Raw genomic sequence first — 26,142 nt, 5'->3', positions numbered from 1 at the left:
AGAGCCACTAGATGAGAGGATGGATATCCTGAGATTTTAGAAGTAGGGTTTCACCAAAGGATAAATTGACTACTTGAATCAGACCGCTGACTGCCTGAGTCTTTTCAGAAAAGATTTTTCCTCATCCTCTTTTGTTAAGAATTCAGTGTTTCGGGTGTCTGAGTGGCTCAGTTGATTTAAGTGTCAGACTCTTGATTTCAGCTCGGGTCATGATCTCAGGCTCGTGAGATTGAACCCCTGTGTCAGACTCCGAGCTCAGTGTTGGGTCTGTTTGAGATTCTCTCTCCCTCTCCCCTTACCCGTCCCCCAGTGCAGGGCTCTCTTTCTAAGTAAATAATATATTTAAAAAGAAAAAAAAAAGAGGGGCACCTGGGTGGCTCAGTTGTTGGGCATCTGCCTTCTGCTCAGGTCATGATCCCAGGGTGCTGTGATCGGGCCCCACATTGGGCTCCCTGCTCAGTAGGAAGCCTGCTTCTCCCTCCCCCATATCCCCTGCTTGTGTTGATTCTCTCGCTGTGTCTCTGTCAAATAAATAAATAAAAATAATAATAATAAAAAGAATTCAGTGTTAAGTTAGTCTAGATAACATCAAAAGAAATGCCATAATTCTGGCAGTAAAGCACCTTAGGGACATTTTAGTGATCTACAAAGTAGTCATTCTTTCTAAGGTTTCCTAAAGATAGATCAGTGTTTAACGGGAAATGGAGGGAAGTGTGGAACACTTGATGTTTCTGAAGGTAAGAGGCAGGGTGCTGGAAGAGCCCATACTGACTGAGAGGTGCCTTCAGACTTTGAGTGGTGGTGTTTCTCTGTCAGAAATAGATCTCTGCGGAAAAAGGGTTTAAGACGTGAATCTGCCAACATTTATTTGAAGGATATTTTTTAGATGAAAAAATTTTTTTTAATTTTTATTTCTTTAGGGACACCTGGGTGGCTCAGTTGGTTAAGCAGCTATCTTCAGCTCAGGGCATGATCCCAGGATCCTGGCATCAAGCCCCGCATCAAACTCCCAGCTCAGTAGGGAGTTTGTTTTTCCTTCTCCTTCTGCCTTTCTGCTTGTTTGTCTATCTCTCTCTAATAAATAAATAAAATCTTAAATTTTTAAAAAAATTTCTTTAATCTCTATACCCATCGTGGAGCTTCAGCTCAAGACCCTGAGATCCAGAGTTGCACAGTGTAAAGACAGCCAGGCAGGCACCCCAGATGAAGAATTTTTTTAAATTGCTTTTCAAATTAAATATTGAGTAGTTAAGAAGTAATCATTATTAAAAAACGGTAAGGCATAAAGAATGACAGTATCATGAACCTCTTTAATCCTACCACCCATTTATAGAAGAAACAATGCTATTTTGAACTCCTCTGTGTGGCCCTCCTCGATCCCAGCCTTTTCCCTTCCTTTTTATTATTTACTTATTTATTTATTTATTTTAAAGATTATTTATTTATTTATTTATTTAAAAAATTTAAAAAAAAAATTTTTTTTTAAAGATTTTATTTATTTATTTGTCAGAGAGAGCGAGGGAGAGAGAGCGAGCACAGGCAGACAGAATGGCAGGCAGAGGCAGAGGGAGAAGCAGGTTCCCTGATGAGCGAGGAGCCCGATGTGGGACTCGATCCCAGTACGCTGGGATCATGACCTGAGCCGAAGGCAGCTGCTTAACCAACTGAGCCACCCAGGCGTCCCTATTTAAAAATTTTTTTAAAGATTTTATTTATTTATTTGACAGAGATCACAAGTAGGCAGAGAGACAGGCAGAGAGAGAGAGAGGGGGAAGCAGGCTCCCTGCCGAGCAGAGAGCCCGACGTGGGGCTCGATCCCAGGACCCTGGGATCATGACCCGAGCCGAAGGCAGAGGCTTTAACCTGCTGAGCTACCCAGGCGCCCCAAGATTATTTATTTATTTGGCAGAGAGCAAAAGTAGGCGGTGGGGGGGGGGAGCAGGCTTCCCGCTGAGCAGAGAGCCCATGCGGGGCTTGATCCCAGGACCCTGAGATCATGACCTAAGCCGAAGGCAGAGGTTTAACCTACTGAGCCACCCAGGCATCCCTTCCCTTCCCTTCCCTTTTAAGGATAATCAGTGTCCTCGTTCCTTGCTATTCTTTTTAGTGCTATCCCTGAAGAATATATTGTTCTTGTTTTGCATAATTATAAAATTACATAAATGTAATCACACAGTATGTCTTCTGTGATTTGCTTATTTTTTTTTTTAAAGATTTTATTTATTTATTTGACAGAGAGAGATCACAAGTAGATGGAGAGGAAGGCAGAGAGAGAGAGAGAGGGAAGCAGGCTTCTTGGTGAGCAGAGAGCCCGATGTGGGACTCGATCCCAGGACCCTGAGATCATGACCTGAGCCGAAGGCAGTGGCTTAACCCACTGAGCCACCCAGGCGCCCCATGATTTGCTTATTTTTTGACTTAGCGTATTGCTGGGATTATCTATGCTTGCTTGCTATGATTTATTTGGTTAGATGAAGGTTTTCCTAGTTTGTTTGAATTGCTCCTTATATTTTTCCTTAAACTAAGTGTTTGATATACTGAGGCAGGATTGGGGGCACTCTTTTACCACCACCCCAGTCCCTTTGTTCGTCCTTTCCTGTTAGCTTCCTGTTCCCCCTGCTTTATTTCTCTTCTCACCTGCCTTTATTTTGAGGCTGCACCCAGATGCACCTGTTAGGCTCATCTGACCCCTATTGGAATCATTGAGGACTGCTAAAGTTTTCCAGATAGCTTTATGAATTTATGTGTTGTAGTTTTTGATGTCACATGCTGAATAACAAATATTTTCAGTGGCTTTGACACTTTTGTGTATTTCTTGAATTTTTCCCTTTTTATTTGACTTTAAAATTTTTTTCTCTACATTTTGGGCATTATGATGTGAATAGAATTCTGACGATTAGACCTGTCCACAAGAAGTGCCCACAAGTAAGACTGCTTTTCTGTGCTAAAACTGAGGAGCTGATTGGCACCATGAAAGTCTTCTGCGGGCGGGCCAATCCAACCACAGGATCTGTGGAGTGGCTGGAGGAGGATGAGCACTACGATTACCACCAGGAGATTGCAAGGTAACAAGGTTGTGTTCACGATTGTTCGCGGCTTGTTGGGGCACTTGATCGCCAAGTGGGAGCTCTGGAATGCAGTCTGCATGTGGACTAGGCATTACTCAGTGCTTCTGATCAGGGCAGATGTTGGTCACGAGCAGGTTTGCTTAGCCAGAAGCTTTGTGTGGGGGTTAGGCAAAGTCCTTTCTGTTTGGAGAGTGAGATATCATGTAACAGCCTTACTAGCGTCTCAGAGGGGGTCTCTCTGGTGGAGCAAAGAGGACCCAAGGTTCAGTTGTGGAAGGAGTAGTAGTAGTTGAAGAGTTCATGAAATGTAATCATTTACTTGTGCTACCGAAATGGTGATACATGTTAACATATGTTAATATGGTTAAATCCTCTTGAATGGAAAAAGCAGGAAAATGTGTGTTTTTTTTTTTTTTTTTCTTAGATGGGATCTTTAAAACTATGTAAGTGAGTTACTGTTCTTTAGCAGTTATGAAGGGCATACAGCATGCTAGCACCATGCTAGGACTGTGAATACCAAAATGAAAAAGATAGGGTTCCCATCCTCAGGGGACATGCAATTTGTGCAAGAGACAGGCATAGAAAAAAAATATGACAGTGAGAGAAAGACTAGTGGATACAGGCACAAGAGTGCCTGGAAGCAGCAAGAACAGCTGGGCTGGGAGCGATATTTGGGTGATTTCCCGAATATAGGAGAGAAATTGCTTTCTGAGCAGCAGGGATTATGTGTAACTTTCCAGATGAACTGGTTTAGGAGGTTTGGAAGCAGTTCAAAGGGGCTGGAATGGGGTACAAAAGCAGGGCTATGGTGAGAGAGGGTACTGAAGAAGGTAGGCAGGGTCGTGTTGTGAAGGGTGGTGGCAAAATGCAGAAAGAGGAGAATGAGAGTAAGTCTGCGCCCTGCTGCATCTCAGATCTGACTTTGGTCAAGCTGCTTAACTTCCTTGAGCCTCAGTATGGTAATATATGGCTCAATGTATGTTATAATGTACATGTCCTCATATAATATCTTTATTTTAGGGTTTGATGGATGAATGAAATACAGTATGTGGTGCAGAATAGGGGATCAAAATCATTACCTTCTTTCTAAGATAAAGAACATTATTTCCTGAGTAATTGAGATGTTAAACAGGGAGCAAACAGATTATTAACTGAGAGCAGTGTGGAAATTGGGTTGGAGGGAGCGGAAAACGATTTGGGTGCCATCACAAACCCCACAGGTGAGGCAGTAGAGGTGGGAGAGGAGGAGACAGCTTTGAGGGAACTTGGGTTTGGTAACTCATTGGATGCAGTGAAGGAATGAGAGAGAAAATTCAAGAAGCATTCGAGATTTCTGGGTGGGTGGAGCTGTTGTTCCGAGAGAGAACACAGGAGTAATGGGTGTTGCTGGGAAGAGGAAGGTGAGGGAGATTAGGTATCTGGGTTTGGACATTCAGGTAGAGATGCCAGTGGGTGGATAAACATGGGTCTGGGGAGAGTTTGCCGTTAGAATCGAAACTGGAAAAAATCGCAGGCTTTCAGAGGGGGTATGGAGTGAGAAAGGTAGAGGGCTGAAGAAGGAATCCTGGAATAGAGGAAGCAGAAGAATGAGGAGGGAATGGACAGAAAGTGGGAAAGAGCAAGAGCAAGAGGGAGTGTCCAGCTGGAGAGAGAAATCCTGGATGTTCGCGGTGGAATGGGCTGATAGTGCTTTGGAAGAGTGATGTCTGGGGAGTGGTGGGGAGAGTGGGTGGTGAGGCTGGGAAGATGAGGACCAAAAATGCCTCTTGAAAGGCAGAGAAAGGCAGAATCAGATTTCAGCTATGCATTTGTGAGTGGGTTCATGTGTAAAAGTCTTGGTGTGCCCTTAAAAAACAAAACCAACACTATTTTTTCAGTACAGTGCTCTTCAAAGTGTAGAGTATGAACTGCCTCTGTCACACCATGCCTGGGGCACCAGTTAAAGTGCATGTTTCCAAACTCCAGCCCAGTTTCTGGATCAGGATCTATTTGCATGTATCCTGTGAACCTGCATTTAAAATAAGCTCTCCAGATTGCTTGATTGGCTCAGTCAGTAGGACATGTGACTCTTGATCTCAGGGTCATGAGTTCAAGCCCCATGTTGGTTGGGCATGGAACCTACTTTAAAACAAAAACAAAACCAAAAAATGCTCCAGTGATCCTGATGTTGACCTGAAGTGGGAGGTCCTCTGTTCAGTGAGCACCTGAGCTCTTACCTGGAACTCAGAAGGCATTTTGGGGCTGGGACTGCTGAGTTCTGGAGGTTTATCCTGATCCTGCCAGAGATTTTCCAAGTTTGTGAATTATTGTGGCAGAATACGGAAGAGCAACTCTCCTCCCTTTAACAGCCTATAGTTTGGTGCACTCTTCGTTCTCCCTGATGATGTGAGGGAGAGTGCTGGGCATGATACCCCTCACTTCCATGGCAGGTGTATACTTCTGTCTCCTCTCTGCAGTGTTGCATCTGTGATTATCCCAGTGTGCAGATGTATGCAAGATTAACTGAAGTATTAGATCGAGTCTGAGTTCAGGAGGAAGACAGATGTGTGCTGCATAACATGATCCGTGTGCTGGTGGCTATGCTGTTACTGTGACGGGGCTGACTACCAGAGCATTTGTAGGTCTGGGGTTCTTTGGTGAAAATAAACATCTTTCTCTAAGATTTTTTTTTCCTGCCGCACTGGAGAATGATAGTTTGTAACGCTATTAAAATAGTTTGAGGGGCACCTGGATGGCTCAGCCGGTTAAGTGTCTGGCTTCAGCTCAGGTCAGGATCCCAGGGTCCCATGTTGGGCTCCCTGCTCAGCTGGGGAGTCTGCCTCTTCCCTCCCCTGTGCTCATGCTCTCTCTCACTCACTCCCTATCTTAAAAACATAAAATAGTTTAAAATGGGCCTGGATTAGGGATGTAAAGTACAGTAAAGTAAAGTAAAATAGTTAATAATATTGTACTAATGTTACATGGCGACTACACTTACTCTAGTGAGCATGGAATGTAGAATTGTCAAATCCCTCTGTTGTATACCTGAAATTGGTGTAACATTGGGTGTCACTTATTGTTCAGTAATAAAAATAAAATCCGTCTGATTTAGGAATGTGTTATGTATGTGAATGCTCTCATAGGTTGCTGGATATCATTATTGGTAGAGAGGTTTCTGACTTGTTTTGTTTGTTTTTTAGATCATCCTATGCTGATATGCTGCATGACAAAGACAGAGTAAGTATAAAAGGGAACCGTTATCTTGCTGTGGTGTCACGAGGTTAAAATCCTACACACACACACACACACACACACACACGCACGCACGCACACACGCCCGCCCGCCCGCCCGCCCGCCAAATTCCCTTCAGGGGCCTAATGGTAGAATAATGTAGAGAGGTGTTAGGGCGCAGTTGTCAGGAGATCAGTCCGGAGACTGGGTCTGCTTCCAGCTCTACTGTTTACTGGCGTGGGACCTTGGAGAAGACATGAGACCTCTGATATCTTATTAGGATTTAAAAGGAGTGGGATATACTAGCTGATCTTTTCTAGCTAAAAATTCTCTAATTACACAGGTTTACCTTGGATAGTCTGTAATTTTAAAATCACATCTCTAGAGGCCACTGCAGACTGTTTTGTAGAGCACATTTGGCTTCCATTGCTTGGTGACATTTCAGCTTTTTTTTTTCTTTTTTCATTTTTGTTTTATCTGAGTTTTCTTGTTTGAATTATGTTATAGTTCTGGACTTAGGATGGCTAGCAACACAGGCTTTTCTGGTCTGTAGGAAAGAGGGCTGGACAAGTCATTCTCATCTGGATGGCTCAGAAATGGGGAGCCTTGGGGTGCCTGGGTGGCTCAGTGGGTTAAAGCCTCTGCCTTAGGCTCAGGTCATGATTCCAGGGTCCTGGGATCGAGCCCCGCATCAGGCTCTCTGCTCAGCAGGGAGCCTGCTTCCCTTCCTCTCTCTCTGCCTGCCTCTCTGTCTGCTTGTAATTTCTGTCAAATAAATAAATTAATTAAAAAAAAAAAAGAAATGGGGAACCTTGAAGGCAAAGGGTGCAGGGCCATGCTTAGGGACTGAGCAGTGCAGTGCAGGCGAGGGTTCAGGGCCCATGGCAACCTGGTCGTGAGGCTGTGTTGGTGGTGGTGTGTGCTTCATCCAGCCCTGGTTAGTTGCTCAGCTCGAGGAATTCTGGCAACATCATGACAGCGCAATCTCCGTAAGCATCATTAAGTTTGTAGGCTACACCAGAGAGGGCTAGGTGCTTCCCTGATCTTCATCAAATATCTGCATGCCTTTGCTGAGCTATTGCGGAATTACAGAATGTGGAGCAAACATCGTTCCTGGTTTTGACTAATTTGCTCTAGCTTCATGGTCTTGGTTTCTTTTTTTTTTTTTTTTTTTTTTTAAAGATTTTATTTATTTGACAGACAGAGATTATGAGTAGGCAGAGAAGCAGGCAGAGAGAGAGGAGGAAGCAGGCTCCCCGCCGAGCAGAAAGCCTGATGCGGGGCTCGATCCCAGGACCCTGAGATCATGACCTGAGCTGAAAGCAGAGGCTTAACCCACTGAGCCACTCAGGTGCCCCATGGTCTTGGTTTCTTAATGGATTCTTGGGTCTGTGAGCCTGATTTTATGTCATCTGCGCAGTGGACCTTTTTTGCCTCAACTTCCAGGGGATTTGGACAAATGGCATTACCATCCATTCAGTCAGGCAGGCTGGAAAGATTTTTTTTTTTCTTTCTCTACCTAGCAGCCCGAGGGGTCTTCCTGAAATGCCAATCTATTTTACTCCTCTGCTTGAAACCCTGAGAGCCCTGTTTAGCACCATCCCTAGTGGCCTCTCATTGCTGTCAAGGTAAAATCCAAACCCCTTGGAGGAATGTTCCTGACTATTACTTACCCCTTTAACTTCTGCTACCTGGCCCTCCCCCCAACTTCTCCTAATCAGGAAATAGAGTCAGAATTTTCTGGGTAGTGGCAGAGCCAAGGTAAACTAATTTTTCTGTACTTTTGCTTGGTGCCTTACATTTTGTTATTATTTTAGAACACTTCCATTATCCCATAAAATTATCTCTTGCCTGTTTGCACTCTCTCCTGGTCCCTCTCTCAGCCCTAGGCAACCACTGATCTGCTTTCTGTCACTGCAGTTTTGCCTTTGCCTTTCCTAGAAATTTCATATAAATGAAATGATATGATAGTCTTACGTGTCTATTTTCCTTCATCATGTTTTTGAGGTTCATTCATGTTGACTATATATTAGTATTCATTCCTTTTTATTGCTAAGTGATACTCCATTATATAGATTTACCCTATCTTGTTTATCATTTACCAGTTGATGAATATTTGGATTGTTTTCAGTTTTGGCTAATAGTAGTAGTCCTATTTGTAAACATTCACATGCAGGTCTTTGTGTGGACACATTGTCTTTTCTTTGGGCTATATATGTGTATGTGGAATTGCTGGGTCCCATATGTTAAATATGTTAAATGGGTTTTAATTTCCATTTTTTCTAATAATTAATGATGTCAAACATCTTTTTATGTGGTTACTTGTCATCAGAATATCTTCTTTGGTGTAGTCTAGGGTTGTGAACACAGGTATGTTTCTTTTCCTTTTTTTTTTTTAGATTTTATTTATTTGAGAGAGAGCATGTGTGTCAGTGCACAAGCCAGGGGGAGGGGCAGGGAGAGAGGGAAAAGTAGACTCTCCACTGAGCAGAGAGCCTGATGCAGGGCTCAGTCCCAGGATCCCAGGATCATGGCCTTAGCCAAAGGCAGAGGCCCACCCAGGCATCCCTTTGCTCACCATTTTTATAGACTTTTTTTATAGATTTTTTTTTTAAAGATTTTTTATTTATTTATTTGACAGAGAGAGAGATCACAAGTAGACAGAGAGGCAGGCAGAGAGAGAAGGGAAAGCAGGCTCCCTGCTGAGCAGAGAGCCCAGGAGGGACTCAATCCCAGGACCCTGAGATCATGACCTGAGCTGAAGGCAGGGGCTTAATCCACTGAGCCACCCAGGTGCCTCGCTTACCATTTAAAAAGATTTTTTTAAAAATTCTTTTTAAATATTTTATTTATTTATTTGACAGAGAGAGCGAGAGAGCACAAGCAGGGGGAGCAGTAAAGGGAGAGGAAGAAGCAGGCTCCCTGTCAAGCAGGGAACCCAATGCGGGGCTCCATCCTAGGACCCTAGGATCATTAACCTGAGCCAAAGATAGACGCTTAGCCATCTGAGCCACCCAGATGCCCCTGCTCATCATTATTTTTGAGATTCATCCATTTTGCATGTAGCTATAGTTCATTCATTTTCACTGCTGTAGATTCTGTTGTATAAAGATATCATTACTTACTGTTCTGTTGGTAGACTTTGGGGTTGTTTCTAGCTTTTTGCTGTTGTAAGTAGTGCTGCTAGACCATTCCAGGACCTGTACTCTAGTGTATATGCACACTGTTCTCTAGATTGTGTACACCTAGGACTGGAGCTGCTGCCTGTTGAGTTTGTTCAGCTTGAGTAGGTGGTGTCCGATTCTCTCCCAGAGCGGTTATGCCACTCTACATTCTCATACCCATGAATGATATTTCTTGTTGTTTCACAATCTTGCCAGTATTTGGTATTAACCAGTTTTTATATTCTTGTCACTCTGGTAGGTATGAACTAGTCTGTCAGTGTAATTTTAATTTGCATTCCTCTGGTTACTACTGAGTTTGAGGTTTTTTTATTTGTTCATTTGGCTTTTCATGTTTCCTCTTTCGTGACTTGGTAATTTATAGGAGTTCTTTGTATATTTTGGGTGCTAATCACTTGTCCGTTACATGTGTAGTAGGTGTCTTTGTGGGGTGGTTTTTTCATCTGGTAAGTGGGAGTACTTAAATTTAATGTCAAATTTATTTTATATGTCCTTTATTGGCTGGTACTTTTGGTTTCTTGTTTAAGAAATCCTTCCCTTTTCCAAGGTTTTAAAGGCTGTTGCTGATATATAAAATTTCAGTTGATTTTTATTTTTATTTATTTATTTTTTAAAAGATTTTATTTATTTATTTGACAGAGAGAGAGACACACAGCAAGAGAGGGAACACAAGCAGGGGGAGTGGGAGAGGGAGAAGCAGGCTCCCCGCCAAGCAGCGAGTCCAATGTGGGGCTCGATCTCAGGACTCTGGGATCATGACCTGAGCTGAAGGCAGATGCTTATCGACTAAGCCACCCAGGCGGCCCTCAGTTGAATTTTATTTATTGATTTGAAATTCTTTAATGTTCCTCATAGTAATTATCTGTAGGTAATTTGGCTTTCCACAGGCATTCATGTGTGAATAACAATTTTCTTTCTAGACCTTATTTCATTTTTCTCTTGCTCTTGTGTGTATCAAATTTCTAGTATAAAGTCCACTTTGTCTGATTTTTTAAAAATTCTTTTTTAAAATTTTTTTATTTTTTTAATTTATTTTTTATTTTTTTAAAAAGATTTTATTTATTCATTTGACAGACAGAGATCACAAGTAGGCAGAGAGGCAGGCAGAGAGAGAGAAGGGAGGAAACAGGCTCCCTGCTGAGCAGAGAGCCCGATGCGGGGCTCAATCCCAGGACCCTGGGATCATGACCTGAGCCAAAGGCAGAGGCTTTAACCCACTGAGCCACACAGGCGCCCCCAAAATTCTTTTTTTAAAAAATATTTTATTTATTTATTTGACAGAGATGACAAGTAGGCAGAGAGGCAGGCAGAGAGAGGCAGAAGCAGGCTCCCCGCAGAGCAGAGAGCCTGACTCGGGGCTTAATCTCAGGATCCTGGGATCATGACCTGAGCCAAACGCAGAGGCTTTAACTCACTGAGCCACCCAGGTGCCCCTAAAAATTCATTTTTATTTTTATTTATTTTTATTTATTTATTTATTTATTTGACAGAGAGAGAGAGATCACAAGTAGGCAGAGAGGCAGGCAGAGAAAGAGGGGGAAGCAGGCTCCCTGCCGAGCAGAGAGCCCGATGTAGGGCTCGATCCCAGGACCCTGAGATCATGACCTGAGCCGAAGGCAGAGACCCAACCACTGAGCCACCCAGGTGCCCCTAAAAATTCATTTTTTTTTAAAGATTTATTTATTTATTTGACAGACAGAGATCACAAGTAGGCAGAGAGGCAGGCAGAGAGGGGTTGGGGGAAGCAGGCTCCCCGCTGAGGATGAGAGCCACATCAGGAGAGAGCCTGATGTGGGGCTTGATCCCAGGACCCTGGGATCATGACCTGAGCTGAAGGCAGAGGTTTTAACCCACTGAGCCACCCAGGTGCCCCTAAAAATTCATTTTTAAACGTTGTTCATAATCTTTAGTTTCTCTAATATCTGCAACATCTATACCTATACCATATTCTACCTTGCCACTCCCTGCCTTATTCCCAGCTTTTGGTTACTTCCCCCTCCCCCTTTTTTTGGACTTACCAGAGGTTCATCAGTTTTAGTAGATTTTTGAAATAACTTTTATTAAAAATCCTATAAAATGTCTGTTTCCCTAGTTCATTAATTTTTGTGTTTTATTATTTTTATTCATCTGCTTATTTGGCAATTATGTTGCAGTCCTTGTTCTAATTTTTTGAGGTGCTTACCTTACCGTTTGTCTTTTCTTTTTTTTTTTTAAGATTTTATTTATTTGACAGAGAGAGAGAGAGAGATCACAAGTAGGCAGAGAGGCAGGCAGAGAGAGAGAGGGAAGCAGGCTCCTGGCTGAGCAGAGAGCCCGATGCGGGGCTCGATCCCAGGACCCTGAGATCATGACCTGAGCCGAAGGCAGAGGCTTTAACCCACTGAGCCACCCAGGCGCCCCACCATTTGTCTTTTCTAATACACTTCTCTCCAAATACTGCTTTTAGCTATCGCGTGAGTTTTGATATGTAATTTTTAAAAATTCAGTTCTAGATATTTTCTAATTCTCTTTAGATTTAGTGTTTTACCTGTGATTTTAGAATTTCTCAGTGTTCAAAAATCTCTTTTTCTTTAGTTATATTTTTGTTACTGAGATTTCTAATTTGATTGCACTTAGGTCAGAGAATACTGTCCTTTTGATACTAGTCTTCTGTTAGTTGTGTACTGTCGCACAACAAATTATCCCAAAATGTAGTGGCTGAAGAGAGTTATTATCTCACTATTTCTGTGGGTTTGGAATCTGGGCTCAGCTTTGCTGTGACCCCTGGCTCTGGGTCCCTGGCAGGCTGTGATCAAGGTGTCCCCTGGGCGGGCAGTCATCTTAAGTCTCAGTTGGGAGGAATCCACTTCTAGGTGTTTGGCCTCTTAATGTTTCGTACTAACTTGCCAGCTCATTAGTGCATTTAAAAAGACTTGCAAGTGGGGCATCTGGGTGGCTCAGTGGGTTAAGCCTCTGCTTTCGGCTCAGGTCATGGTCTCCGGGTCCTGTGATTGAGCCCCGCATTGGGCTCTCTGCTCCTCGGGGAGCCTGCTTCCCCCTCTCTCTCTGCCTGCCTCTCTGCCTACTTGTGATCTCTGTCTGTCAAATGAATAAATCTTTTTAAAAAATTAAAAAAAAAAAAAGATTTGCAAGTATTTTCCTCATCATTATTAGTTATTTTCAACAGAAGGGTCAGGCTACCTATTGAGCCAAACTGTGATAGGTAGAACATATATCTGTTTAAGCTACCAAATACCTGACCAAAAAGAGATGATTTCCTTGGCGGGGGGTGGTTACTTTGTAGGCCAGGAGCCTGTGTGAATTAGAGTCCAGTGAGGAAGTCCAAAGCCAGGTTACTCTGTCAGCACAGGGACGGGGTAACACAGATGTGGGAGCCCTGGGAAGCAAATGGGAGCACGGAGGTTCCCTAGTGGTAGTAATTGCAGGAAGCAGCTCCATTGCCTGGGGTTGAAACGCAGAGAAAAGTGGGATTCTTTAGCCCAGAAACGTGAAGGCGAGCCCCTATGGAACTGGTGCTCAGCTCTCTGAGAGGAACCCCTGCTGGAGTGTTGCTGCCGCCTGAGGGGCAGAGGCAGCTGGTGATGAGAGGACGGAGAGGAGCTGCCCCTGGAGCCAGATGCCACTCCTCCGAGGATGCTGATGAAAGCAGCAGCCATTTGAGAAGGAATAAGTTTTCTCCCCCTTCTGGTCGCCCTCTAGTTTCCCTGTAGTCCATACAGAGTAGCTGGCAAAGGAAAATGTGATTGGCAGAACCCCAGCCCCTCGAAGCAGAGTATAGAGAAGAGGTGGGGGTGGAGAGGAGGGACAGTCGCCAAATAAATGGCAAGAGCTGAGCCCATGCTCTTGGAGTCTTGCAAGGTCTGCCCGACCCAGCTAGCTAGTGCTGTTCCTTGAGAGGCCAGAAAGCCGTGGGATCATGACTTCCACTGTTTCTACCAGCCGTGAGTCCCAGACTTCACATAGTACCTTTCCATTTATTTATAGTAACTGGTACGAAGTGACAGCTGTTTTCTCCCTTTCTCTTAGAATATAAAATATTACCAAGGTATCCGGGCTGCTGTGAGCAGGGTGAAGGACAGAGGACAGAAGGCCTTGGTTCTTGACATTGGCACTGGCACAGGACTCTTGTCAATGATGGCCGTCACGGCAGGGGCTGACTTCTGCTATGCCATTGAGGTGAGTCACGCTCTTCAGGTGTGTGTCCTGTGTCTTGTGTGGGAAGTCCCTCATGCACCGTGCTTGTCCGTTTGTTCACACACATTCACGGAGTGTTCACTCTGTGCCAAGCATAGGGCCAGGTTCTGAGGATATGGAGATGAATCAGACATAATTCCTTTCTCCAGGGGCTCATTTTCTCCTTGGAAATAGCTGTTCTTAGCCTTGGCTGCATGTCTGAATCACTGAATAGTTTCAAAAAATACTGACTCTTAACTGCCTCCTTCCCTCCAGTTTTAATTTAATTCTGGATGGGGCCTGGGCATTGGGAGTTTTGACTCTGCCCCAAGGTTGAGACCTGCTAGCTTAAGTGTCCCCACAGAGCGAGCTATCTGATCATGTTTGTCAAGAATTGGGTGTTTAGGGACATCTGGATGGCTTAGTCAGTTACGTGTGTGCCTTTGGCTTGGGTCATGAACTCCGGGTCCTGGGATCGAACACTGCGTTGGGCTCCCTGGCCAGCAGGGAGTCTGCTTCTCCCTCTCTCTGGCATTACACCTCCTGCTTGTGTGTGCTTGCTCACTTGCTCGCTCTCAAATAAATAAAATTTTCAAAAAAAAAAAAAAAAAAAAGAATTGGGTGTTTAATATACAGTTAAACACGTATTGTTTTTCTGATAATGTCAGTAATGCATTCCATTATAAGAAATATGGTAAATGTAGAGTAAAAATAGCATGTTAGCTCACAGTTAACCATTGTTAAAATTTTGGTATATTTTCTTCCCAGCTTTTGGTAAGGGGTGACATGTATTTAAACACTTCCTCTGGGGCACCTGGGTGGCTCACTGGGTTAAGCCTCTGCCTTGGGCTCAGGTCATGATCTCAGGGTCCTGGGATCGAGCCCCACATCGGGAATCTTTGCTCGGCAGGGAGCCTGCTTCCTCCTCTCTCTCTGCCTGCCTCTCTGCCTACTTGTGATCTCTCTCTCTGTCAAATAAATAAATAAAATCTTTAAAAATAAATAAATAAATAAACACTTCTTTCTATGAAATTTCTGTGATAATGGAATGAATTGCAAATAACAAAGTCCTAAAATAACAGTGACTTAAACAAGAGAGAACGGGCACCAGGGTGGCTCAGTTGGTTAATTGTCTGCCTTTGGCTGAGGTCATGATCCCTGGGTCCTGGGATCAAGTCCCACACCTGGTTCTTTGCTCAATGGAGAGCCTGCTTCTCCCTCTCCTGCTTCCCCTGCTTGTACTCTCTCTCTGTCAAATAGAGTCTTTTTTTTTTTTTTTTTAAGATTTTATTAATTTATTTGACAGAGTGAAAGAGCACAGCAGGGGAAGCAGTAGAAGGAGAGGGAGAAGCAGGCTTCCCAAGCAGACAGGGAGCCCCATGCGGGGCCCAGTCCCAGGACCGTGGGATCATGACCTGAGCCTAAGGCAGACGCTTAATAACCATCTGAGCCACCCAGGCATCCCTAAATAAATAAAATCTTAAAAAGAAAATGAAAAACAAGAAAAACGAGAAGTGTTTCATATTTTCGTTTAAAGTCTGAAGGTAGCACCCTGGGGTATTCTACTGAGACTCTTCCCAGCTCCCCACCCACGATCCCTTCAGGATGGCTCTCATGCTTAAGGTCTAGAAAGGCGGCATCTTAGGCTGAGGGAATACCATGTTGTGTCATTTAGAGTCATGGCAAACAGTGTCATGGTAGAAATCGAGAAAGGTAGTAGATTGCAGCCAGACTGTGGAGGACCTGAGTGCTGCAGGAAAGACTTTAAACTCCCATATCCTGAGTTAGTTCTTTTTTTTTTTTTTTTAAAGATTTTATTTATTTATTTGACAGAGAGAGATCACAAGTAGTCAGAGAGGCAGGCAGAGAGAGGAAGGGAAGCAGGCTCCCCGCTGAGCAGAGAGCCCGATGCGGGGCTCAATCCCAGGACCCTGGGATCATGACCTGAGCTGAAGGGAGAGGCTCCAACCCACTGAGCCACCCAGGCGCCCCCTGAGTTAGTTCTTAACCGAAGTATGAATCATGGGCTTCAGGTTTAATGGAAGTCCTGAGAGCGATGTGTGTATATGACTCTGTGCGCTTGTTTGAGGACTTCGTAAAAACAGTAAGAGTCACTTCTGGCCTTTTTGAATATCATCAAAATTTTTGAATTAAATAAAAAGAAATCTGTGTTTTAGGATGGTTGCCTTAGTTACCCTTAACTAGATTTTATTACCCTTTACACATGAAGACCCTAAGACCCAGAGAGATTAAAGACTTAATGTCACACTTAATAAATAGGAGAGCTAGACCTGGAGACTTGATTTTTTGGTTCCTACTTATGGTGCTCACTCCACAGTGGTAGCTATAATGGGAGAGTGTGTGAGATTTCTAGCATCGGTATCTGGGGGTGCAGTGATGCCACTGATTGGTAAGAAGAGTTCAGAGGAAGATAACTTGCTTTGTGGGAAAGATAATGCATTTCATGTTGGATATACTAAGTAGGAGAGGGGCAAGTCCCAGGTCAGGAGCCAGTATATGTGTCAATTGCTAATTAAAAAGATAGAGGGTGAGAACATGTTTTTTTGACAGAATTGGGAGGACTGTGCTTATGAGTTTTTCATATATTCCCGTCTCAGTTACCTGGATTTCTTAATTTCTCTCATGCTTCTCTGATTTGTGACTCTCAGATCTCTTCTGTTTGGCTCTTGACATCTTACAGTGGCCTCCCAGCTCTTACTTTAGTGACCACTTTTGAACCTGTGGTCATTCTGTCTGGCCTACCCTGTGGTTTTCAGCTCAACTTGAGCTGCATGCCAGCAGGAAAGACAGGTCCAGAACAGTGACTGAGAACCCGCTAGTCCCTAGAGCTGGACGTTTGACCCCCTTTTGTTTTTCTTTAAAGATTTTATTTATTTATTGGAAGAGACAGAGCGAGAGAGGTAAAACAGGCAGGGGAGTGGGAGAGGGAGAAGCAGGCTTCCTGCTGAGCGGGCAGCCTGATGCAGGGCTTGATCCTAGGACCCGGGGATTATGACTTGAGGTTAAGGCAGATGCTTAACGACTGAACCACCGAGGCTTCCCCATCTGACCCTTTAGAGAGTGGCTGGTACAAATGGATTTGCAGCTCATTTGCTAAAGATGTGACAGGTGAAGCTGGTGGTGTAGGATTGTCCAGGAAGAGAGAGTAGAAGGAAAAGAGCAAACCTGCCTGTGAGGGAAGAAGAGTGACCAGTAAAGTCAAGCTCCAATAGACACAAAAAGACCCTAGAGGGCAGAGGTGGAAGCCAAGAGGGGGCAGAGTGCATGAGAATCATGGGAAAGAAGGACTGGTCAGCCGGTGCAGATGTTAAAGAGCACCATTGCCCGGAAGAACTTTCTGAGAGGCCGAATATCTTCCATCGCTGTGCTGACCAGGATAGTGGTGCCTAGCCACATAGGGCTGCTCAGCACTTGCAGTGTGACTTGTATGACTAGGGAACTGAATTTTTAAATTTCATGCAGTTTTAACCAACTTATATTTAAATGCATGTGGTCCCTGTATTAGACAGCACAGGTATAGAAGTTAAGCAGGATGACGACTGAGAGAGGCTGTTGAGTGTAGCTAAGAAGTGACCTCCTTTAGGTGGTATTTTCAGGGGAGTAGAGTTGAGGAGTGGATGGAATACAAGAAATCATAGGCAATGACTATAAATTTCTCTTTTAATACATTTGAAAAGTGAGGCATATTTTGGGAAGGTGTATTAGTTACAGTGATTTCTGTGGCAAAGTCTTTGAAAATGAAGCCTAGTCCTGCTTTCCTCACTTCTTTTTTTTAAGAGTAAGAAGAGCTTTCCCTGGAATCTCTAGCAATACCTCTCCTTGGGTATCATTGGCCAGAATAAAGTTAAATCCAATTTAACTTACCTCATTGACCTGGCCTGAGAGATTTGCTTACCCATAGACCAGACATGTGCACTGCTGGGAAGAAGGTCGGTCCCCCAAACTGAATGAAGGGCCAGATGATGTTGGGAAGACTTCAGGGGCCATTCCAGAAAGAATTGTTCTGGGTGAGATCTTGAGTTCTTGATGGCTCAGGAGGAGATTATGAATGTCAGAGCCGGAAGGGTCAGCGGAGGAGATGAATGATAACATCAAGAGGCAGGAGGGGTGAGGGGTGAACTTGTGGTACTTTGGGGTGGGGGCAAAGTGATGAGTGAGAACTGAGGGCATGAGGCCCTCAGACTACATCTAAAAACATCAAGCCAGATCCTAGAAATAATTTGGAACAGATTGTGAAGATTTCTTTTCCTGGCTAAGCACATATGTATTCTTTGTGGAAGGATATAGCATTTCCTGCTTGATTATAATAAAAGAATCATGTGTTCATGGTAGAAAATATAGAAAAGGACTTAGAAAAAATGGAAACCTTGTCATTGTGACCAGTTACTTTATCATTTTCTATTTCTACCTCTGGTGGGTGTGGCCACGTGCACATCTGTATGATTTTTTTTTTTAAAGATTTTATTTATTTATTTGGCAGACAGAGATCACAAGTAGACAGAGAGGCAGGCAGAGAGAGAGAGGAGGAAGCAGGCTCCCTGCTGAACAGAGAGCCTGATGCGGGGCTTGATCCCAGGACCCTGGGATCATGACCTGAGCCGAAGGCAGAGGCTTTAACCCACTGAGCCACCCAGGCGCCCCTGTATGATTTTTTTTTTTAAAGATTTTATTTGTTTATTTACAGACAGAGGTCACAAGTAGGCAGAGAGGCAGGCAGAGAGAGAGAGTGGGGGGAAGCAGGCTCCCCACTGAGCAGAGAGCCCGATATGGGGCTCGATCCCAGGACCCTGAGATCATGACCTGAGCCGAGGGCAGAGGCTTTAACTCACTGAGCCACCCAGGCGCCCCACACGTCTGTATGTTTTATGCATTATTGTGGTTGGATCTTTACAGTCGAAATTGGGCAGGCTAGAAAGTAAGAGTTGGAGGGGCTTATGTTTAGGGACATGTGAAAGGTTAAGGAAGACTCCTGGAAAAGAGGAGGTATGTGCTGCTCTGGAAAGTTGGGTTTGCTTTGGCAGGTGGGTGTAGGGCCGAGAAGGCTCAGGCTTGCCTGGTACATAGTACACAATGAGATCCGTGTGGCTGGAGTATCAGACATGGGTAGGGTAGAGTGGGAGGAGAATAAGGATCAGGGAAGTAAGGTGGTTCATATTACAGAGGGCCTTGAATACTGTAAAATATAGGCTGTGTTCTGCCCCACTGGAGCTTTGGTACAGTTTTGAACTGGTGCCTGTTCACACTTAATGACTAAGACGTAACAGTCTCACTTTTCTCTGGAGAGGACAGCACGTGTCCTGCCTCCGGCTCCAGGTCCTGGTTTTGTGAGGCCAAGTCTCCCATCTGCCTTCCCCCTAGCTCAGCACTGACACCTGCCGTCTCTGCTAGGTAGTGCAACTTCCTTAGGAAGCCCTGCCTCCGCCGTGTGCTTGGCCGGTAAGGTTTAACTCGTGCAAGTTAAACCCAGCCGAATGTGTTCCCTTTGTATTCAATTTCATGACACACATTTGGAGAATAAAGTATTTAAGTTCCAAAGATGAGGTCTCTTTTATTTAGATTAAATCAGGGCAAAGGAATATTTGCCTCTATCATACGATAACAGAAGTACATATTATATATTCAAGAGGAAATACTGTGAGGGAGACCTCTTCAAATCTTAGAACCTGCATCATGGCATGTCTTACTGATCTTGGATCTTAGGATGTTACTGCTCAATTTATTGCTCATTTCTTGTTGGGTTTTGGTTCTCATTTCTAGGTTTTCAAGCCTATGGCTGATGCTGCTGTGAAGATTGTAGAGAAAAATGGCTTTAGTGATAAAATTAAGATTATCAACAAGCATTCCACTGAGGTGACCATAGGGCCAGGTAAGATTAATGCATAATGTTTTGAAAGTTTTACTCGAAGGAGAGAAAAGGTTTATTCTGGTTACCTGGAATAAGTGTATTCAGGTAATCACAGGAGAAATGGGGTCTCTCCATGTGGTCTGAAGGTAAGTACTTTGCTTTTCTGCTAGTTAAATCAGCAGTGAGTAAACCAGAGCTCATCACATGCAACTGTGGTGATATAAATGAAACTTCCTTTTGCTTTAAGCAAGTTGGAATTCTTATGTGACTCAGCCCTCTGCATTTTGAGTTTTCTCAAAAACTAAGTAGTTTCTACTTAGTGAAACTAAGTAGATGGCAGAGAGGTTTGCTTTGTGCGGAAGTCCTGCTTCAGTGTCTGAGGTGTGCAATGTGCCTGGGTAGCACAGTCTCCCCAGGCTCTCAGAGTCATTTTTATAGGCTAGGCATTTGAATCAGAATTTTCAAATTTCACGTGCTACTGATTCCTGGGGAGCACGGTGGAGAGCTTTGAAAAAGAAGCTTCTTGGGTGAGGGTCTGGATATCCCTGCAGTTTTTTAAAACACAGTAATTGAGAAGGAAGCCTCTATATAAGGTCAACATATCTGTTCCATTTAATTAAAAAAAGGTTTTAACAGAGACCCTGAAACATGCACAAAAGAATGGATTAGTAGCCCATTTATTTTTTTTTTATTAAAGATTTTATTCATTTATTTGATAGATCATAAGTAGGCAGAGAGAGAGGGAAGCAGACTCCCCACTGAGCAGAGAGCCCGATGCAGGGCTCGATCCCAGGACCCTGAGATCATGACCTGAGCTGAAGGCAGAGGCCCAACGCACTGAGCGACCCAGGCACCCCAGCCCCTTTATTTTTGAAACATACATGTTATCCTCTTTTTTTAATCCTTATTATTGAGGCAAATTTTCATAAAGTGAGTGCATCCGTCTTAAGTATATAGTGTGATGAGTTTGGACACATGTAAACACATTTGTAATCTCTTTTGCAATCAGGACAGTAGAATGTCTTTATCATGCCCATAGAGAGTCCTTGTGACGCTTTGCAGCCAGTCGCTTCCATATTACTGACCCTAGGTGCCCACTGATATGCTTTCTTCAATACAGGTTAGAGCTCCCTTTTCTAGAATTTTGAGTAAGTGAAATTATCCATGTGTACTCTTTTGTTCCTGCTTTCTTTTCTGTAGCATGATGCCTTTGGCTTTCATTCACATTCTGTGGATCAAGAGTTCATTCTTTTCGTTGCTGAGTAGCACTCGTGTGGACGCCTTCGTTCACCTGATATACAGGGGTAGTTTCCTGGTTAGGTCTTTAGATTTACTGATCTTCTCTTTTGTGGTGTCTACTCTGCAAGGTACATACGTCTAGTGAACTTTTTATTTCTGATACTGTATTTCTCATCTCTGAATGTTTCCTTTGATTCTTTTTTATAATTCCCATTATTCTTACATGTTTTTGTGGGTTTTTTAAGATTTTATTTATTAATTTGAGAGAGAGTGAGAGCACAAGCAGCAGGGAAGCAGCAGCAGAGGGATAGGGAGAAGCAGTCTCCTCACTGAGCAGGGAGTCCAATGTGGGGCTTTATCCCAGAACCCCAGGATCATGACCTGAGCCAACGGCAGACACTTAACCCACTAAACCACCCAGGCGCCCTGTGTGTTATTTTAAATAGTTACCGTTATCTGTATTAGCTGCTTCAATATATATTTTTTTAAGGTTTTATTTATTTATTTGACAGAGAGAGAGATCACAAGTAGGCAGAGAGGCAGGCAGAGAGAGAGAGGAGGAAGCAGGCTCCCCGCTGAGCAGAGGGCGCGATGCAGGGCTTGATCCCAGGACCCTGAGATCATGACCTGAGCCGAAGGCAGAGGCTTTAACCCACTGAGCCACCCAGGCGCCCCTTCAATATTTTTTATCTTTTGCTTCCACTCTTCTGTCTTTTCTGGGTTTGTTCTTATGACTAATTCTTATCCTGGTTCTGGATGACATTTTTCTTTTTCACATGTCTAGTGATTTGTATTCGGATGCTGTGTATGTTGGCAGTTTTGCATTGCCGAGTATCAGTTTATTGTCTTCCTTTAAAAGCTTTGTCTGCCTTGCAGTTGGGGTACTGACAGATAAGTTTGATCATTTCAGGGCTCGTGGTTTTTTTGTTTGTTTTAATTTGTTTTACGAGTGAGAGGGAGATGAAGCAGAGGAAGAGAAAGAAAATCACAAGCAGGCTTCATACCCAGCATGGATCCTAACATGGGGCTTGATCTCATGACCTGAGCCGAAATCAGGCGGGTTAACCGACTGAGCCACCCAGGTGTCCCTTTCAGGGCTTGTTTCTAAGCTTTGTTAAAGCGGAGTTAGAATAGCTTTAAGTTGAGGTAGCCTGAGTCCGGCTCTATCCTGGGTGTGGAGCCCGCTACAGATGCTCTTGCTCTCCCTCTTTTCCACTACCCCCTGTCCCCACTCTCCAAAAAAAAAAAAAAAAGTCAGGGTTTCTTTTCTTTTTAAAAAATATTTTATTCTTAAAGATTTTTATTTTATTCTCTACAGCCAACATGGGGCTCGAACTGACAACCCCAGGATCAAGAGTCGCAGGCTCTGGGCGCCTGGGTGGCTCAGTGAGTTAAGCCTCTGCCTTCAGCTCGGGTCATGATCCCCGGGTCCTGGGATCAAGCCCCGCTTCGGGCTCTCTGCTCAGCGGGGAGCCTGCTTCTGCCTCTCTCTGCCTGCCTCTCTGCCTACTTGTCATCTCTGTCAAATAAATAAATAAAATCTTTTAAAAAAAAAAGAATTTTGGGGGCGCCTGGGTGGCTCAGTGGGTTAAAGCCTCTGCCTTCGGCTCAGGTCATGATCCCAGGGTCCTGGGATGGAGCCCTGCATTGGGCTCTCTGCGCAGCGGGGAGCCTGCTTCCTCCTCTCTCTCCGCCTGCCTCTCTGCCTGCTTGTGATCTCTGTCAAATGAATAAAATCTTAAAAAAAAAAAAAAAAAAAGTCGCAGGCTCTGCATACTGTGAGCCATGTGCCCCTGTCAGTGTTTCTCAACGGTGACATTCTTGACATTTTGGGCCTGATAATTCCTTGCTGGGAGGAGCTATCTGCGTACTACAGGATGTTTATCCCTGGCTTCTTACCAGTAGAAGCCAGTAGCACTGAGTACCCTTCACCACACCTTCCCTCCCCTCCAGCCAGGCCCCGGTCGGTAGTTTGAGCCAACCAAAAAGGTCTCCAGACTGCTATTTTGTTGTAATGGCCTGGGGGTGGGGGCAAAATCACCCTCCATTGAAAACCACTGTCCCAAGACGGTGTTGGTCTTACTAGTACCAACATGGCTTTCATAGAGTCTCTCTGGGTTGCTGGCTGATAGGAACTAGAATGGTTCCCAGCCCTCTGTGAGCTCTGGAAATTGTTCAGTTTCTACCTAGATGGTATGGTCAACGTTTGCCTGGCTTTCTACAGTCTAGTCTTCTGTGTGTGTGAGTATATTCAGCAAGAGGCTTCAGGGGAGCCCTGGTCAGATTCCTGAAGCTCCTTTTCTTTCCTTTTTTTAGATTTTATTTATGTATTTGACAGAAACAGCGAGAGAGGGAACACAAGTGAGGGAGTGGAAGAGGGAGAAGCAGGCTCCTTATAGAGCAGAGAGCCTGACGCAGGGCTCGATCCCAGGGCCCTGGGATCATGACCTGAGCCGAAGGCAGACATTTAACGCCCAGGCGCCCCCTGAAGCCCCTTTTCTATGTAACATCCTCTCTGGTTCCCTCCCCTGTGAGTCCCAGTCACCTGTGCCCTTAACTCCACTTGCTGTCTCCTTACCTCAGCAAGACTGCCACATTCTGCTAGACTTCCTGCTTCCCATAGCAGTCTGGAGAGCACCTACTGGCAGAAAGCCAGAGCAGTGGTAGGGGTCACTTTGTTTGTCTTCTTGCGGAACAAACTGTTTCCTCTTTTATTTTTTTTTATTTTTAAAGATTTTATTTATTTATTTGACAGACAGAGATCACAGGTAGGCAAAGAGGCAGGCAGAGAGAGAGGAGGAAGCAGGCTCCCCGCTGCGCAGAGAGCCCAATGCAGGGCTCCATCCCAGGACCCTGAGATCATGACCTGAGCCGAAGGCAGAGGCTTTAACCCTCTGAGCCACTCAGGCGCCCCCCCCTTTTTTTTTTAAAGGTTTTTATTTATTTGTTTGACAGAGATCACAAGTAGGCAGGGGAGTGGGAGGGCGGGCAGGGAGCAGACTCCCTGCCGAGGGGCTCGATCCCAGGACCCTGAGATCATGACCTGAGCCGAAGGCAGAGGCTTAAGCATTTGTGCCATCTGGTCATGTGGCAGAGACCTAGACCCACCCTTCTCGGGCTCCCCATCCTCCTGGGGCTCCCTGCCCTCCTCAGGCTCCCCCCCGTAGCTCCTGCATTAGCACTCAGCATGCTAGCTACCAGGCTCTTCAAGAGTGTTTGTGAAGATTCAGTGGACCGTAAAACATTGTTTATTTGAAGCAAATTGGACAATACATCATTTTAAGTTACTTAATTGGCTTAAAAATTATTCAGGAGGTAGAAGTGGCAGGGCTTGATGACTGATTGGACGTAGGGTGACAGGGAAGAATCACGGATTCAGCTAAGGTTTGCTGCCTGTTCTGGGTTGCTGGGTGTAGTTCTAGGCATTGGATGGGGTAAAATGCCCAGCAGGGCAGACAGGGCTGCTGCTCTCCCGGAGCTGGTGAATGATGGCCAGGTTTCAGGACCCTGTGACTGGTGGTGCTGTCCACTGAGGCAGAGGCATGAGAGGGAGAAGCAGACATATGGGTGTGGGGTGCAGTTTGGGACAGTGTATTTATGTTTGAGTTTGGCATGATAGCAGAGAGGGTGGTCTCTGTGCCAGGAGACAGATGTTTCTTGTCAGCTTCCTTTCATGACATGGAGCACAGGGCTGCTTTGTAGAAAGTGGGCAGTGTAAGGGCCTATTCAGCCAGAGCGGCCTCACCCCGGTTGAACTGCTATTTTGTTGTAAAACTTAAATTGACCTTGCCCCCCCAGGGGAACTTATTTAAAAGCAAGTCAGGGAAACCAGTCCCATGTAACAAAGTGCAAATACAAGGGTGGGTCAGGCCAGGTGGAGGTATTCAATCAGTGGGGGCGCATACTGTCTCCTAGCTACCAAGGAGTATGGGCCCCCGCCCTTTGGGAGCCTTTTGGCACCAATCCTAACCAAGGTATGATAGGCTAAATCAAATGTCTACTAGGGTAAATTGTAATTCAGTTGGTCGCCTAGCATCACTGTGGAGTTTCCTGTGTGTGTTACAGTCTCATTGGCCACCTGTGTGTGGCCAGGCCCAACCACATGGTCTTTGCTCTATAAAAGTGAGTCTGGAAAGCAGGAAGGGGTCGTCCTCTCTGTAGGGGTGGCCCCGTCCGGTCAGTTTGTCGGTCTGATTCCTGATGCTTGGCACGAAATAAAGCTTTGCTTGACCTTTGCTTTGTATCAGTCTCGCTCCTTTAATCACGGACCCATTATTGGGGTACCCAATTTTTGGGGGACCCAACAGTCAGCTCTTACCTTTGCTGTCCTAACCACCACCACTTGGAGCAGGTCTCATTACCCTTGTTGTACAGATGAGGTGACTGACAGCACTGAGGGTTCCGGGCCAGAAGGTGGGATCCAGGCTCGGGTCTCCATGACTAAAGGTTCAGGCTCTCTGTACCGCACGCTCCTTTGAGCCTCCTTAATGCTTCTCTTTCCTTAAGTTGTCCTTGAAACTCATCTTCTCTGTAGGGAAGATGAGTGGGCTTTGTCAGGTTAGAATTCGTGCAGCCTTAGGAGTGTTCACAGCTAATTCTCTGTGATGAATAGCCCCTTTCAAAGTTAATTTTGTCTCTTGGCTCATTAAAAATTAAAATTGTAGGGGCGCCTGGGTGGCTCAGTGGTTAAGCCTCTGCCTTCGGCTCAGGTCATAGTCTCAGGGTCCTGGGATCGAGCCCCGCACATGGGGCTCTCTGCTCAGCAGGGAGCCTGCTTCCCTTCCTCTCTCTCTCTCTGCCTGCCTCTCTGCCTACTTGTGATCTCTGTCTCCATGTCAAATAAATAAATAAAATCTTAAAAAAAAAAAATAAAATTGTAGAAGTAACATTGCATTACATTACAGAGGTTCAGGAAATAGAGTCAGCCAAAAGATCTCCCCTACTCCTACTATCCTAAACAACTATTACTTAGGGGCTCATCGTTTGGTAGCAAGAAACTTAATTTAGGGGGCTTTGGTGTAAGGAACTGGGGAATCCTGGATCTTGAAGTATCACTGGAATTACGCAGCCTCTCTAAGCTTTGGTTTCCTCTCCCTCCATGAAGCCTAGAAATATTTGAAGGACCAATGTTCAGTTTTGCTTTTCAAATCATTTTTGCTAATATATTAATAGTTTAATTGTTAATTTGTATCTCTCCAGTTGCTAATAATAATGAAATATTTTCCACATATTTGATTGATTAGTTTTTCTGTGATGAATTGTCTACTTGTATTTTTGCCTGGTTTTCTTTTTGGGTGTTTATAGTTTTCTTACTACTTCTGGGAGTCCCATACAATATTAAACATACAGAAAAATTAAAAGAGTGGTATAGCAAACACTGCATTCTCTTAACCAAGATTTACC

At 44.6% G+C, this 26,142-nt stretch overlaps 1 protein-coding gene across 6 annotated transcripts in view; it reads left to right on the top strand.

The window, feature by feature from the left end:
• PRMT7 (protein arginine methyltransferase 7) overlaps positions 1–26,142 on the top strand; it is a 50,235-nt gene that overhangs the window by 2,917 nt on the left and 21,176 nt on the right. For all 6 annotated transcript variants that reach the window (XR_007123915.1, XM_047711436.1, XM_047711435.1 and 3 more), the window contains exons 2-5: positions 2,886–3,065; positions 6,248–6,284; positions 13,488–13,637; positions 19,413–19,521. Coding sequence is in view for 5 of the 6 variants with exons in the window: in XM_047711436.1 (XP_047567392.1) it covers positions 2,971–3,065; positions 6,248–6,284; positions 13,488–13,637; positions 19,413–19,521 (391 nt within the window). In the remaining variant the exon portion in view is untranslated. The remainder of the gene's footprint in view (positions 1–2,885; positions 3,066–6,247; positions 6,285–13,487; positions 13,638–19,412; positions 19,522–26,142) is intronic.

This window comes from Lutra lutra, chromosome 17 (genome assembly GCF_902655055.1).
Source record: "Lutra lutra chromosome 17, mLutLut1.2, whole genome shotgun sequence".
In the NCBI taxonomy this organism is placed as follows: Eukaryota; Metazoa; Chordata; class Mammalia; order Carnivora; family Mustelidae; genus Lutra; species Lutra lutra.
This window is presented reverse-complemented; position numbering and strand designations above follow the sequence as displayed.